General features: G+C 36.7%; 1 protein-coding gene across 3 annotated transcripts; it reads right to left on the reverse strand.

Moving 5' to 3' along the window:
- Nucleotides 1-9702: 9702 nt before the first annotated feature.
- On the reverse strand, nucleotides 9703-13439 carry LOC145053426 (protein AAL-toxin resistant 7-like). Of its 3 annotated transcripts, none has more exons than XM_079001473.1 (2): nucleotides 12259-13439; nucleotides 9703-9997 (listed from the first exon to the last, which is right to left on the reverse strand). In XM_079001473.1, the coding sequence occupies exons 1-2, from the start codon at nucleotides 13323-13325 to the stop codon at nucleotides 9991-9993; spliced, it is 1074 nt and encodes a 357-aa protein (XP_078857599.1). In that variant the 5' UTR covers nucleotides 13326-13439; the 3' UTR covers nucleotides 9703-9990. The 3 variants fall into 3 exon arrangements, with proteins under 3 accessions (XP_078857599.1, XP_078857597.1, XP_078857598.1); XM_079001471.1 differs by having other exon boundaries at nucleotides 9703-9960; nucleotides 12259-13434; XM_079001472.1 differs by lacking the exon at nucleotides 9703-9997 and adding an exon at nucleotides 11235-11520 and having other exon boundaries at nucleotides 12259-13438.

Raw genomic sequence — 13439 nt, forward strand, 5'->3', positions numbered from 1 at the left:
ATGAATCTGTGGCAGTTCAAGCTGCCACTACTCCTGTTGCTATGTCTAGAGCTCAAGCGCCTACCACTAGGTATGCGGGTAACCTCCCTTGGTGCAACAAATGCAAATATCACCATTATACCCCTGGCCCGTGCCTCGAGAGGATCTGCATCAACTGTGGCAAGAAGGGCCACCTTACTCGAAGCTGCAGAGCACCAGCTCAACTAATCAGTCAAGCTTCCGGAACAAGTACCAATCAGGCCTGTTATGGTTGTGGAGAAACCGTACATTTCAAACAAAACTGCCCAAAAGCAGTAACCACCAACCACGCCAACATCGCTGGGATGGCTCTGGCTATAAAGCCGGAAGAGGCAACCGCTGATCCCACCACCGTCACGGGTACGTTTCTTCTCGATAATTCTTATGCTCGCATCCTTTTCGAACCTAGTGTCAAGGAAGTTTTATTAGTCATTCATTCAAATATCTTCATAAACATAGTCCTCGTCTAATAACCGAAACATTTACCGTTGAGATGGTTAAGGTGAGAATGAGTGCACTAACGAATTATTCCTAAACTGTACCCTTACATTGAGTAATCATTCTTTCCTCGTTAACCTAATGTTAGTTTCAATAAGGAACTTTAATGTTATCATTGGCATGTATCGGTTGAATCCCAATCATGCTGATACCCTTGTTATTGAAAAGGCCATCCGTCCTAATCTCCTCTCTAGTCAAACCCTCATGATCTATGACAATAAATTCGGTTCCAACCTTCATATCAGTTCGTGCATCTAAAACTCAAAACTTTTCCCGAAAGGAATGTCATGTATTCCTAGTCCATGTAACCATTGAGAAACAGGAAGTTGCATCCCTGAAGTCTGCAATTCTTCCTGATGTCTTTTCCGAAGAGCTCCCGGAAATTCCTCCCGAACGCCAAGTAGAGTTACGGATCAATCTAATTTCTGGAACGAACCCTATAGCCAAATCTCCGTATCGATAGGCTCCATCAGAAATACAGGAGTTATCCAGTCGACTTAATGAATTGACCGTCAAAACCGATATCCTCTTTCACGAATAGATGACTTCTTTGATCAAATTCAGGGAACCAACTACTCCTCGAAGACAGAACTTAGGTCAAGACATCATCAACTACGAGTTCACGAGGATAATGTTTCCAAGACAGTATTCAGGACTCGATATGATCACTAAGAGTTCGTATTGATACCCCCTTTGGTCTAACCATTTTCTTTGGTCACGTAGTAAGTGAAGAAGGTACGATACCTTTTGAAATGCGCAAAACTTAACCCGAGTAACATAGGACCTTTCGAAATCCTCATTAGGATCGATCCCATATCCTACAAACTCCGATTATTCTCAGAACTTAATAGCATCCATCCGGTATTCCACGTCTCTGTCCTTAAGAAGTGCATATTCGATGAAACCCTAGTAATTCCTTCGATGAGACCGAAATCAATGAAATTCTGAACCTCATGAGAGAACCAATCGAAACCATAGATCAAAAGATTAAACGTACGAAACAAAGTCGTATCCTGATAAGTGAAGGAACCGAATTCACTTGGGAGCGTGAAGATTCGATAGAACAGAAGTATCCGTATTCTCTTGCCAAATCCACGATTCGCATCTAAAGTTTGAATTGCGGGACGAAATTCCCTCTAACGGGGGGGATAATGTGACAACCCAAAGTTCGTTCCGTCATTAAAAATTCGTCGTCTTGAATTGTTTTCGTTTCATTTCTAAATTAAGTCGTTAATTTTGAGTTTGCTATTATGACTTAATGGTTGTCCAAACACGTTAGAAACTCATGAAAACGCCCCAAATTATTATTTGGAAAAATTTTAGTTTTATTCCGTCGAGTTATAAAACAATTAAATCGGGTGCGACCAAAAGCCTCACTTAACATCAGTATCGGGTAGAATTTCACCGTGTCCCAAACTTTAAGCATATATAAAGTTGAGAGAGCCTCATTTGAAGCCTTTTTCACTCTCTCTCTACTCTCTCTACTTTCTCTCTCTAGAACTCGAAATTGAGCCAAAATCATCCAAATCAAGCTCCAAATCATCAAGGTAACTATCCTAGCTCCTAGTATAACACTTTTAGCCTTCAAATTCGTGATTTGTATGAGAAATAGGACCATAAACATGTGTTTACGGTCCTGGAACCTCCTTAGGCCGTGAACACATGTAATGGGTGGTTTTGAGCCATAAAACCCTTCCAAACCTCATTTGGAGCCTAGATATGACCTAAGGACTTATTTGCATGAACTTAGAACAACTTGAACTCTTCATTTAGGGTATGAACATGAGCTTACGGCCCAAGCATATGCTTGGACCGTAAACACCAATTCATGGGGAGTAAACTCCTTTTAAGGTGTTAAAATGACACTTACACACCTTATAAGCCTTAGAATGAAATCTAGAAGCAACCTCAATCAAGTTAAGGACCTTAAACATGCTAAAACTACTCCCATAGGAGCTTATGGCCATAAACCCCCCCACGAATGGGTTCTTAGGTCATAAACTCCTAAAACTTAGTCAACTAGTACCTTAAACTCATCCCAAGGCTTGTATTATGAGTTAGAAACACTTGTAATGACCTAGGACCACCAAAACATCAAAGGAAGGTGTGTGGGGGAGTTTATGGCCATAAAATCTTATTTTTACTACCGTAAACTCCATTAAATGGTCCATATGTGAGTTTAATTCCTTCCTATGCCCTAGATTTGATCATGGCCAATGTTCCCAAGTGAAATAAGACCATTTAGCATCATAGAACACCCCACCATGAGTTTACGGCCGTAATATCATGGGGAGAGGGTCATTAGGGCTGTAAACCCTCTTATGAGTTTACTCTTGAAGAGTAAACTCCATATCCAAGTCATATACGTCCATAGATGTCACCCGAGTCACTCCAAACACTTGTAATGAAGTGTTTTCGCGTCTTGGAGTGTATAATCCTATCTAAATTGTAGTTCAAATCCTAATTAGATACAAATGTGTATCTTTTCATATTACATAGGAACCTCACACGCGTTCAAGCCCCAAACTAACGTTTAGCATCCAATCAGGCACATTCTTGAATCGGTGAGTTCATACCCCTACACCTTTTCCGTGTTTTTCAATGTTTTCAGGGGGGGGATACAAGCAAAATAATAAATGTTTTCAAAACATAAAACTGATGTATTTTCTATAAATATCTGGCTAACTTTTAGATATCTTTACCCCTTATGTATTATGCGGAGCATAAGAGATGTTTATTTGAATACAAATACATGGATTTCAATAAAGAAAACAATCAAATCAATTAAATTATTATGGGGATAATTTGGGATCTTTAGTTCTTGTTTTACGAGCACATATTTATGTAAAATAAATAAATAAACTATGTCTGATTCAGTTTATCTCTGTTTCATTTAGAGTATATTGCCAGATAATTTCATTGTATTAAACTGTTTATATTGTATTATGTTTCAAAGCGATTAGTATGTTTGATAACGTCTAAGAACACCGTGAATAATTTGATACTAGCTTGTGAGATTCGTCATTATTAAACCCTTTGGGTTATCAGTAGATCCTCCCCGAAAGTGTAACCGGAGTCTCCAGGAGGGAGAGCATGGAATTTGTGAATAGATCTATTCGGGACTGACAATCCCACACCTAAACTACTAGCTACAGTTAGGCGGACACGCCTGGGGTGACAAACTCTGGAAATCGTCCGACGTCTGATGAACGTCAAGGAGGTCTCGGTGTCGTATTAGCATGGTTACCCGACTCACAATATGTATTAATATAAGTTTATTCACGGATTTTATTTTCATATCTATCTTTGATCTATAGAAATTATATCTAGTACTGGATGGTATTCCCAGTGGTTTTGAATCTATATCTTCTCTAATCTATGATTTTACTGGATGGTATTCCCAGTGGTTTTGAATCTATATATTCTCTAATCTATGGTTTTACTGGATGGTATTCCCAATGATTTTAAATCTATATCTTCTATTAATTTATAGTTTTACTGGATGGTATTCCCAGTGGATTTTTCAAATATATAGTTTTACGTATTAAACTTTACACTATTATTTAACGGAAATTCAGAACTTTAACTGAACTTTACTTTTAGGAAAATAAGGGTTTTTTTTGGGATAACTGAACTGTTCTTAACTAAACCGAGTAACTAAGCGGATAAATCAACTATACTTATAAGAAAATATGGGATTTTCTTGGATAACAAACTTTTTAGAAAAACCAAAGGAAAACATGATCTTTTCACATAAACAAACAGCTTATGAACTCACCAGCTTTATGCTGATTTTTAAACTGCTTGTATTCTCAGGTTCCCCTTAGACAGGTATTCCGCGTTCTTTTGCAGAAGACGGAGCGTATGGAAGTCTCGTCTTACTTTTGTTTAGACTAATGCATCTATAAAACTTGTATTACTTTACTTTCAAACAAATGTAATGAATCTATGTAATGTAATGTTTCGTGTTACTATGCTTACTATGTACATTGGTTGTGATACTTTACATGACGTCCTCCGCCCCGGAACGTTTCCGCCTTCGGTTTCAGGGTGTGACAGCCCATTTGGGTGTGGGTGATGTATTAGAAGGGATCTAGGTGTTCGGTTCGTATTTTGGAGCGTAGGGGTATTTCGGTAAAGTGTCAGTTCGGGTTTTTGTGGAAAATGGATTCTCGTTCGGAAGGTCTTAAAAAAGATTTGAGTTGTTAGAAGTGTAGGGATTCTCGTTACCTTTCCGTTGAAATAAGGATCGTTGGGGATGTACTAGTGAAAAAGGAAGTACGTTGGGAGTACCTTGGAGTATGTTGGGCGTTCTAACCAGGATGGTCGCGGATGTTCTTCGGAGTATGTTGGGCGTACACTAGTCAGATCAGAACCCTTTTTAGGGTCTTGGACCCTATTTAATCTCCTTATCTTATAACCTAACCCTAATATCTTCAACCTCCACCCTATAAAACCCTAGAAATCGTCATATATCATTCATGGTGACATTTTGAGCTTATGGAGTCCATTTTTGGGATGTTTGGCCCATTTTCAAGAAGATGGAACTTGTTGCAAAGATGGGTATCAAGGAGGAGCTTAAGGATCTGGCTTTTAGGATTCATTCTCAGCTTGATGAAAGCATAAAGCTTTGAACTTGATCATTCATCTCTTAGATCTACCATTTTTGAGTTTTGGTTACTTTTTGGTCCAAAGGATGAAGCTTTATGGTTCAAATCCGATTCTTAGACTTAGGGTTGCCACTCTCAATGTTACTGAGTCCCGAAGGTAGAAAGTTGCCATCTTTGAGGTCTAAATGGGTTCATGCATGAGTTAAGACCATTTTCATGGAAGTAGATTATCATTTTTGGAGTTTGAGCTTATGTGGGACATGCAAAATCACCAAGTCCGTGACTTTATGGATTTAGACATTAGGAGGAACTCAGATCTATGGTTTGGACTTATATCTAAAGGAATTAAGTGCTTAATAGCCATTGTGCATGAATAACTTGTACGCTACGCGTACTGACCAACCCTAGTACACTAAGCGTACAGAAGGGGTATGTTGAGCATATGCACTTAGAAGGATTTTTGGCTTCATGTAGGCTGTAAGCCTTTCTGGGCCTTTACCAATTTTGGCCTTGGACTTGGGTTGGATTGGTGGACCAATTTATCTATTTTGGGCCATGGTTGCTATGGCTGGGTCTTCTTGGGCCATATGGCCCATTTAGATAGTTTTGGATATAGACTTTAGGCCCGTTAGTAAGGAGAGACTTTTGGGCCATTGTGAAAGGTTTTGGGCTAAGAAGGTGTTTGGACCTTGGGTTGGGGTTTAATAAGGAGTATGGGCCCAATTTGGAAAATTGGGCCATTAATGAGCCTTTATGGATTTTATGGTTTCGGACTTTGTGTTTTTGGGCCTTGTTGGGCCATCAGGCTTTGGGGTTGATATTTAGTTGTGGGCTATTAGGTTTGGGCCCAATTTGGAAAATTAGGCCATTAGTGGATTAATTGGCCTTTGGGGCCTTTCAGATTATAGCTTCGGCCAAAGTTTTGGTCAAGGAATAGAATAGGGGTATAATGGTCTTTTACCCCGGGTATGAAGTTATAGTTATGGATTAGAACCTAATTACTAATAAGGTATATTGATTGATAGTGACAGCTCAGGAAGCTGGTGGGGCAGCAGCTAAGGATGTCATTCGGGAAGCTTTTGCATTCGAGGTGAGTCTTCTCAACATACCAATGTGTCTAAGGCACCAAGGCCGACCCATGTTATGTTATGTGGTACACTAGCTGTAGTAGAGATATGTAGTATGATAGTTAGCTTTATGCTAAGTGGTATGCTAGTAATTATATGATATGTGATATGCTAGTTGTCTTTGTGATACTTGCATTGAAGACCCCGGGGGGATCCCGTGGCATTGGATGTAAGACCATGTGGGGTAGCCCATGGAATTTTTTTGGTAAAGACCGTGTGGGGTAGCCCATGACATTGGATGTAAGACCATGTGGGGTAGCCCATGGCATTCCTAGGTAAAGACCATGTGAAGTAGCTCATGACACGAAGGTGTAAGACCCTGGGGAAGCCCATGCATCCTTACAGGTTTATGTATGCATGACTTATATGGTTTATGTAGATTTTATAGCTAATAAGGATTATGTGATTATGTGGATTGTGTGTGGTGTATGGTATGGGGAACTCACTAAGCTTCATGCTTACAGTTTTGTTTATTGTTTCAGGTATCATCAGTTTGGAAAGAAAGGGCCCAACTTGATCGCAATGCATACACCCATGTTTTCCGTAATGAATGATTTGGGATGAAATCGGTTAAATGTTTTAACTAACGATGTTTTGGAATGTTTGGAATAAATGTTATCTATGTTTTGGCTATATTAAAAATGAATTTTTTACCCTTGATTTTTGGGTCGTTACAGTACGCAGTAGGAATGTGATTAATCACATAAGTGGTGATATGAACAGCTTCTCCCAAAAACATATTGGGAACTTGAGTAGAAATCAACAAGGATCTTGTAGTTTCTAGGAGATGTCAATGTTTTCTTTCCGCATCATCATTCTGCTGAGGGGTGTCTGTAAAAGATGACTGATGCACAATGCCATCAGATGCCAATAATTGTTTAAAATCATTGGAGGTAATTCCCATCACAAATCACACCCAAAACATTTTATGGCAGCAGAGTGTTGAGTCTTGACAAGAGATCTGAAGTCACTATATATGATGAAAAAGTCAGACATGTGCTTCATAAAATAAACCCACGTATAATGAGTGTAATCATCAATGAACGAAACATAATATTTAGCTTCCGATTTTAGACGTGATCAGAGATTGACCCCACACATCAGAATGCACGGTATTAAAGGGAGCTACATAATGAGTGCCACTTTTCTTAAACGGTAAAATAGAAAAATTTTCTAGTTTACAACCACAACAATAAGAAATATCATTAATTTTTAAAGAACCTAACAGAAAAGTGGGAACCAAAAACTGTAAAACGTGACGCTGGCACATATCTCAAACGAAAATGCCAATGATAAAAAAAAACAGACGACAAAGGGTTTAAACGAAAAGATGACAAATTTACACTAGATGCAGCAACATCAATAACATGTAGCTGCTCCAAAACATAAATCTCCCCAAGTCCACAACCTATCCTAATCACCCTCCGAGACCGATTGTCCGGTACATAGCAGAATGAATCAGGAAAAAAAGAACCGACAACTAGACTTGCACAACTAACTGACCAATGCAAAATTCGAAGCAAATATGATAATGCAATACACATATGTTAAAGATACATAAGGAGTGACAATAGAAATAACACCCTTTACTAACATAGGTGTAACATTAGCAGACATAATAGAAATAGGTGTACAAGATGATAACGAAGCAAAAGTTGAAAATATGGTGACATGTGATGAGATGCGCCAGAATCCAATATCCACAATGATGAAGGAATACATGAAGTGTTGGATGCAGATAGACCTAAATGAGACATGGAAACTGACATGGAAGTTGGATTGGCAACAATGAAATGGTCAAAAATTTAGGGACCCAAGGCTGATGGTGGTGTACAATCTGTTTTATTCTCAACTGAAAGTGCAACAACAACATACTGTGGTGGCCTATAAGATGGAAATGAGGGGCATGACTAAGACTGTCCAGAAGACTTGTTTTGCTGTGAAGACTGAGACTATGCATGTGATCTCATTTGCTGTTGTAGTTGATATCCCTTGCTTATCAGTAAAGGACAACTTGCCTTCTAATGGTGCTTCTTCTTACAGAAAGCACACTCATCAAAAGCAACTTCGGGACAATTTTGGTTTGAAGACTAAGATCGCTATGGAATAGTAAATACATCAGGAGTGGCTATCTTGGGACCTTTGTGAGCATGGGACTTGATATGAGTTTCTTCAACAATCTACTCGTTAACAACTCAATCAACAATAGTAAGAGGTGTGTGATGAAAGGTTTATCCACGGAAGCCTTCAAAATCTGAGCATAATGCCATCAAGAACTGAACCAAATGTTGCTATTCCATTTTATCAATATAAGGATTAAAAGCCTTCAACACATCAGGTTCTGTAAGAGGCAACTAATCCCACAAATCCAATATAGTTGCATAAAATTTCTTGAACATTGAGATTGTTCTGTTAAAGGGCTCAAATATCAAACTCTAATTGATACTGTTTTGCAAAGTTAGACTGAGTATACAACCTAGCCAAGTGATCTCAAACCTCCTTTGTTGTGTCATACTTTGTCAACTGAGTACCAATAGACTGGGTAACAAAATTATTAATCCAAATAATGATCTTGGAGTTATCAGTCACTCATGAATCTAGTAAGCTTGCATAATTAGCAGCTTTCTCATCAGTTGGCTTATTCTTTACACCTATAACAATCCCACACATAGTCTTGCCTCGCAAGAAATTTTTCATAACATAACTCTAATAGGCATAGTTTTTTCCATCAAGTTTGATACTAATGGACTGAAGGGAATCATCTCTCGGGACCATATTTTTAATATCAGTCAAATGAGAATAACCAAACCAACAGTAAATACGAGTTGCATCAACAACAACCAAGATCTCAAAATCAACAAAATCAACAGATGAAACAAAACCCTCCAAATCGACGAAATGAACAAATCAAATGGAATGGAATAAAGAAACGAGCAAAAAACCCATCAACGTGGATTTCGATCCGTGCAACTTCATGCCTGCTACAGCTTGCCCCCAAAAACGAAAACACGGATGATCAAACCTAACTCTGATACCATGTAAACTAATAAGAAATGAGAAATTACAAGACAAAATATATAGACTAGCTAATTAAGAGTTTTTAGCTAATGGGCAAACATAAAACCCAATATAAAATAAAGCCCAAAATCTTATTAGCCTAACAATATGCTAGACACTAGAAATCTGATTTGGACATGATAACTAAAAAACATTTAACCCGATGGGTGAAAAACCAATAAAGATCGAAGTACGTCGATTATATTCGATTATATTGTTTCAAACTCTTTTTGGTTGCAAACCAATTTTGGGGATAATGTTTTTCAAGTTCACATTAAAACCGTTCCTTTTAGAAAAGATTGGACCGGTAAAAATCGATTTTACACACCTCTACATAAAACATGTTTACTTTTTAGATAATTTTGTTTGTTTGACATCTTTGAGATAGAATATAACTTAAATTAACTGTTTCATAGTAAATAGATCAAAACTAACACGTATAATAATGTGTCTTTATGATTTTTCTCCATATGACATTCTGCAGACTTATTACACGACAAAGAGAGGAAAACGTTGCATGAAATAGAACAAGAAGCTTAAAAATGTTACAAAAATACATCCACAAATTGATTACTTGAAAAAAAAAATCAATCTTGTTTTAGGCTAGCCATTCCCCTTCATCCATTCCGTCAATTTCACCAATGTCCATGCTGCATACATAAATAACCAAAAAAACCTTTTTATACCCTAATCAAGTAAACAATAAAAATTATCTTGTTAGATCAATAGAACAGTAAGTACAATGGTTAGAAATATAGTCACTCACTTCATAGCTAGTTTAAATAATATGAACCGAATCGAATTTTCATAAAATTGCCAATTCTACTATGCAAATAATAGAAGGTTTGAATCCTTATTTTTTAAAATGATATTTCATATTTTTCCTAATCTATGCAACAAAATAGATTTTCAAACTAAATATGAAACCACGTTTTATTGTAGTACTAAAAAAATATAACATTATAACAATTATGTGTTTCTAACAATGTTTTATTTTTTTTAGAGAAATTAAATATCTTTCTACCTTTTATTCCTACAAATCTTTCTACCCATTTAAATAATGACATGTGTCATATTATTATCCTAAAATATCTTTAAAATATCTTTAAGAGGATATTTAATTTTTTTTCTTTTTTTATCAACCCATGCATCGAGTTTCCATTTAATTATACCAATTCATGCAATAATGTTTTACCTTTTTACCAATTAATGTAACAATGTTTACTATTTATTAAGCAACTAGTTGTGAGACCTTTGTATTAGATTGATTAATTTAAGAAAAAAAATTGAAATATAAAAATCTAAATATTTGAGAACTTTGTATTTATAAGAAAATAAGAAAAATAATGAATTATTAAAATTAAAATGTATTTTTATCTTTTAAATTTAAATAAATAATTTAAATAAACAAACAAAAGAAACTAATAAACTTTAATTTTGAAATTTTGAAATTAGAAAGTAAGTACATTAATAAAATTGATATCCATTTGTTAGTACATTTATTGTAATTATTATATTAAAATATTATATGAAATTTAATAAAATAAGAAAACTCATAAAATGACATATGAAAAAAAAATAATTCCAAATAACCACAAAATGACATTTGGCTAAATGAGAATGTGACATGTGACAAAAAAATCTTTATTGATTATAATAGTTGCTTCCGGATGTTATTAGTTTATATAAGTGGTTTCATCTTTTTACCAATTTATGTTATGTTTAACATTTTTACCAATTTATAAAAAAAACTAACAAATTTTACTAATTTCTGCAACAAAGTTTAATTTTTTTTAAATAATTTATGCAAAACGTTCAAACTTTTTTACCAATTGTGCAACGTTCCACTTTTTCACCAACTTATGCGACAACGTTCCACCTTTTTACCAACTTATGCAACAATGTTAAATCCTTTTACATCGAATGAAACTAACACAAAATAGATTAATCAGTTTACAAGTAAAGTATTGTAGATTTTTATACTAAAACTGAAACATGGTGAAAAAAACATAAGGGAGTGAGGACTTAGGGTGCAAACGAGCCAATATATTTGTACGCTACTTAATATCGACTTGTTAAAAGCTTGACTCGAGGTCGATCTTAAACGAGCATGAGCCAAGCCTGAGCTTAATATAAGGCTTGTTTATTAAACGAGCTCGGGCTCGAGCCTGTGTTACATAGCTTGGTTAGGCCCGGGAGCCTAAACGAACCTACATATATATAATAAAAAAATTATTTTTATATTTACATATTAAAATAAATAAGTATATAATTAAATAAGTATACGAGCTGAGCACGAGTCTGTATAATTCTTAACGAGCTGATCTCAAACTTCGTATCATAAGGCTCGAAATGAGCCGTGTTCGAACTCAAGCCCCAAAAAATTTAAACGAGCCAAGCCCGAGCCTGGTTCAGGCTCAGGCTTGGCTCGGTTCGTTTGATCGCTGAGATAGGGTAGGGTAGGATAGAGTAGGGTAGGGTAGGGTAGGGATGGATTGCAAAAGTTTTAACATTTGGGTAGAGTAGGGTAAGTTTTAACATTTGGCGTATGCAACAAGAAGATTGCAAAATAAATTATAAGTCAAGGAGCAAATTAAATAAAAAGTCATGGAAGATTTTACAGAATTTGAAAATGAGATTTATAAAAGTGACTCAGAAGGCAGACTGGTAAGAAACATGGTGGTGGGGACCTTTTGTGGCCTCCACTGCCATAATTTAAAAGTCTCACCCTGCCACTATTCAGAGATGACTGCAGAAGCCCCTTATTACTACTTAATATGACCAAGAACCCAACAAAATGAACATTAAAAACAATGTAATAAATAACTAATTTAAATAAAAAAAGAATTCCTAGGAACAGAAAACATCTCCAGCTTCATAAAGATTGAATCTTTATATAATCTTTCAGAAATAATAATAATAATAATAATAAAGAATTAGAATCTTACCAAGATAAAGCAGGATCTTGCAAGTAATCATCAGAAAAATGATCATGGAAGTGTTGCTCATTTGCATTTATCAACCACGGTGGGAATTCGATAATTTGATCAAACGGATTAAACCCATGAAAATCATCTTTTTGGGTATCAACTTTTGTTTCCTCTTGTCCAATTTCCATGGTTTTCAAGAACTTGAACCACCGTGCTGACATCATCAAATTCACAGTATCATTCCATTCCATTTGGTGTTGCTCTCCTAACGACTTAATCTCCTCGAGTTCCTCATCATCCATGGCATGATGTAGGCCGCCAGCTACCACCTCCTCCGGCATGCCAGCTGCTGTTTCACCGGCGGAAATGGCGGCAGATGAGGAAGTAGATGAAGAAGAAGAAGAAGAAGAAGAAGAAGAAGAAGAAGAAGATGATGATGATGATGATGATGATAATGACGATGAAGAGGGATATATTGATAATGGATGCTGGTAAAGGTTTGCGTCTAAGTTTTTAAAATCTTGAAAATTGAGATTTAATCCTAATGTTTGATTAGGAAGTGGGAAATTTAGATTTTCTTGATATAGTGGCGGCAGAGGAGGAGGAGCAATTGTAGGTATAGCCCAGTAATGAGGAACGGAGGCGGCGACGGTAGTGGCAGTGGCGGTGGCGGTGGCGGTGGCGGTGGCGGCTTCTTGTTGTTTCATGGAAGCTCTATGAAACTTAAGGGCGGTGACAATTTCTCTCCTGGCTTCAGCCATATTTAGAAGGCGTTCTTGATAAGGTCTTGTGGTGTGTTGCCTCCTCCTAACTTGTTTCTTGATTTGTGGTGGTGGAGGTGGTGGTTGTGGTGGTGGTGATTCTTGTTTCATATTGAGATGATCACCGAAGGATTCGCCATTCGTATTTAGGATTCCGCCATCGAAGGGATCTTTGGGCCTTGTAGAGGTCAAGTGTTTGACTAGGCTACGTATGTAAGCACCAGAGAGATGAGGCTCCTCTTTAACCTTATCAACTTTGTCTTTTTCCATTGATACCCCTACTCTGTTAATCCTCCCTTGCTTTGAAGATGATCTACCCTTCATTCTTTCTCTCCCCCTTCTATACCCTTTTGGTCCTTACAGAAGAGATTGGGAAAATTTTGGTTTCCTTTTGTGTAAGCAAAAGTAATACTTACACTTACAGAGGTCACCAGGTCT

The sequence above is a fragment of the Lactuca serriola genome, chromosome 5 (assembly GCF_051521515.1).
Source record: "Lactuca serriola cultivar US96UC23 chromosome 5, Lser_US96UC23_V15, whole genome shotgun sequence".
Taxonomy (NCBI): Eukaryota; Viridiplantae; Streptophyta; class Magnoliopsida; order Asterales; family Asteraceae; genus Lactuca; species Lactuca serriola.

Coding starts and splice junctions, on each gene's coding strand:
- LOC145053426 (XM_079001471.1), bottom strand. CDS start 13,325: ATGAAGGGTAGATCATCTTCAAAGCAAGGGAGGATTAACAGAGTAGGG. Junction 9,961..12,258: donor CAAGATCCTGCTTTATCTTG/GTAAGATTCTAA, acceptor TTATGTATGCAG/CATGGACATTGGTGAAATTG.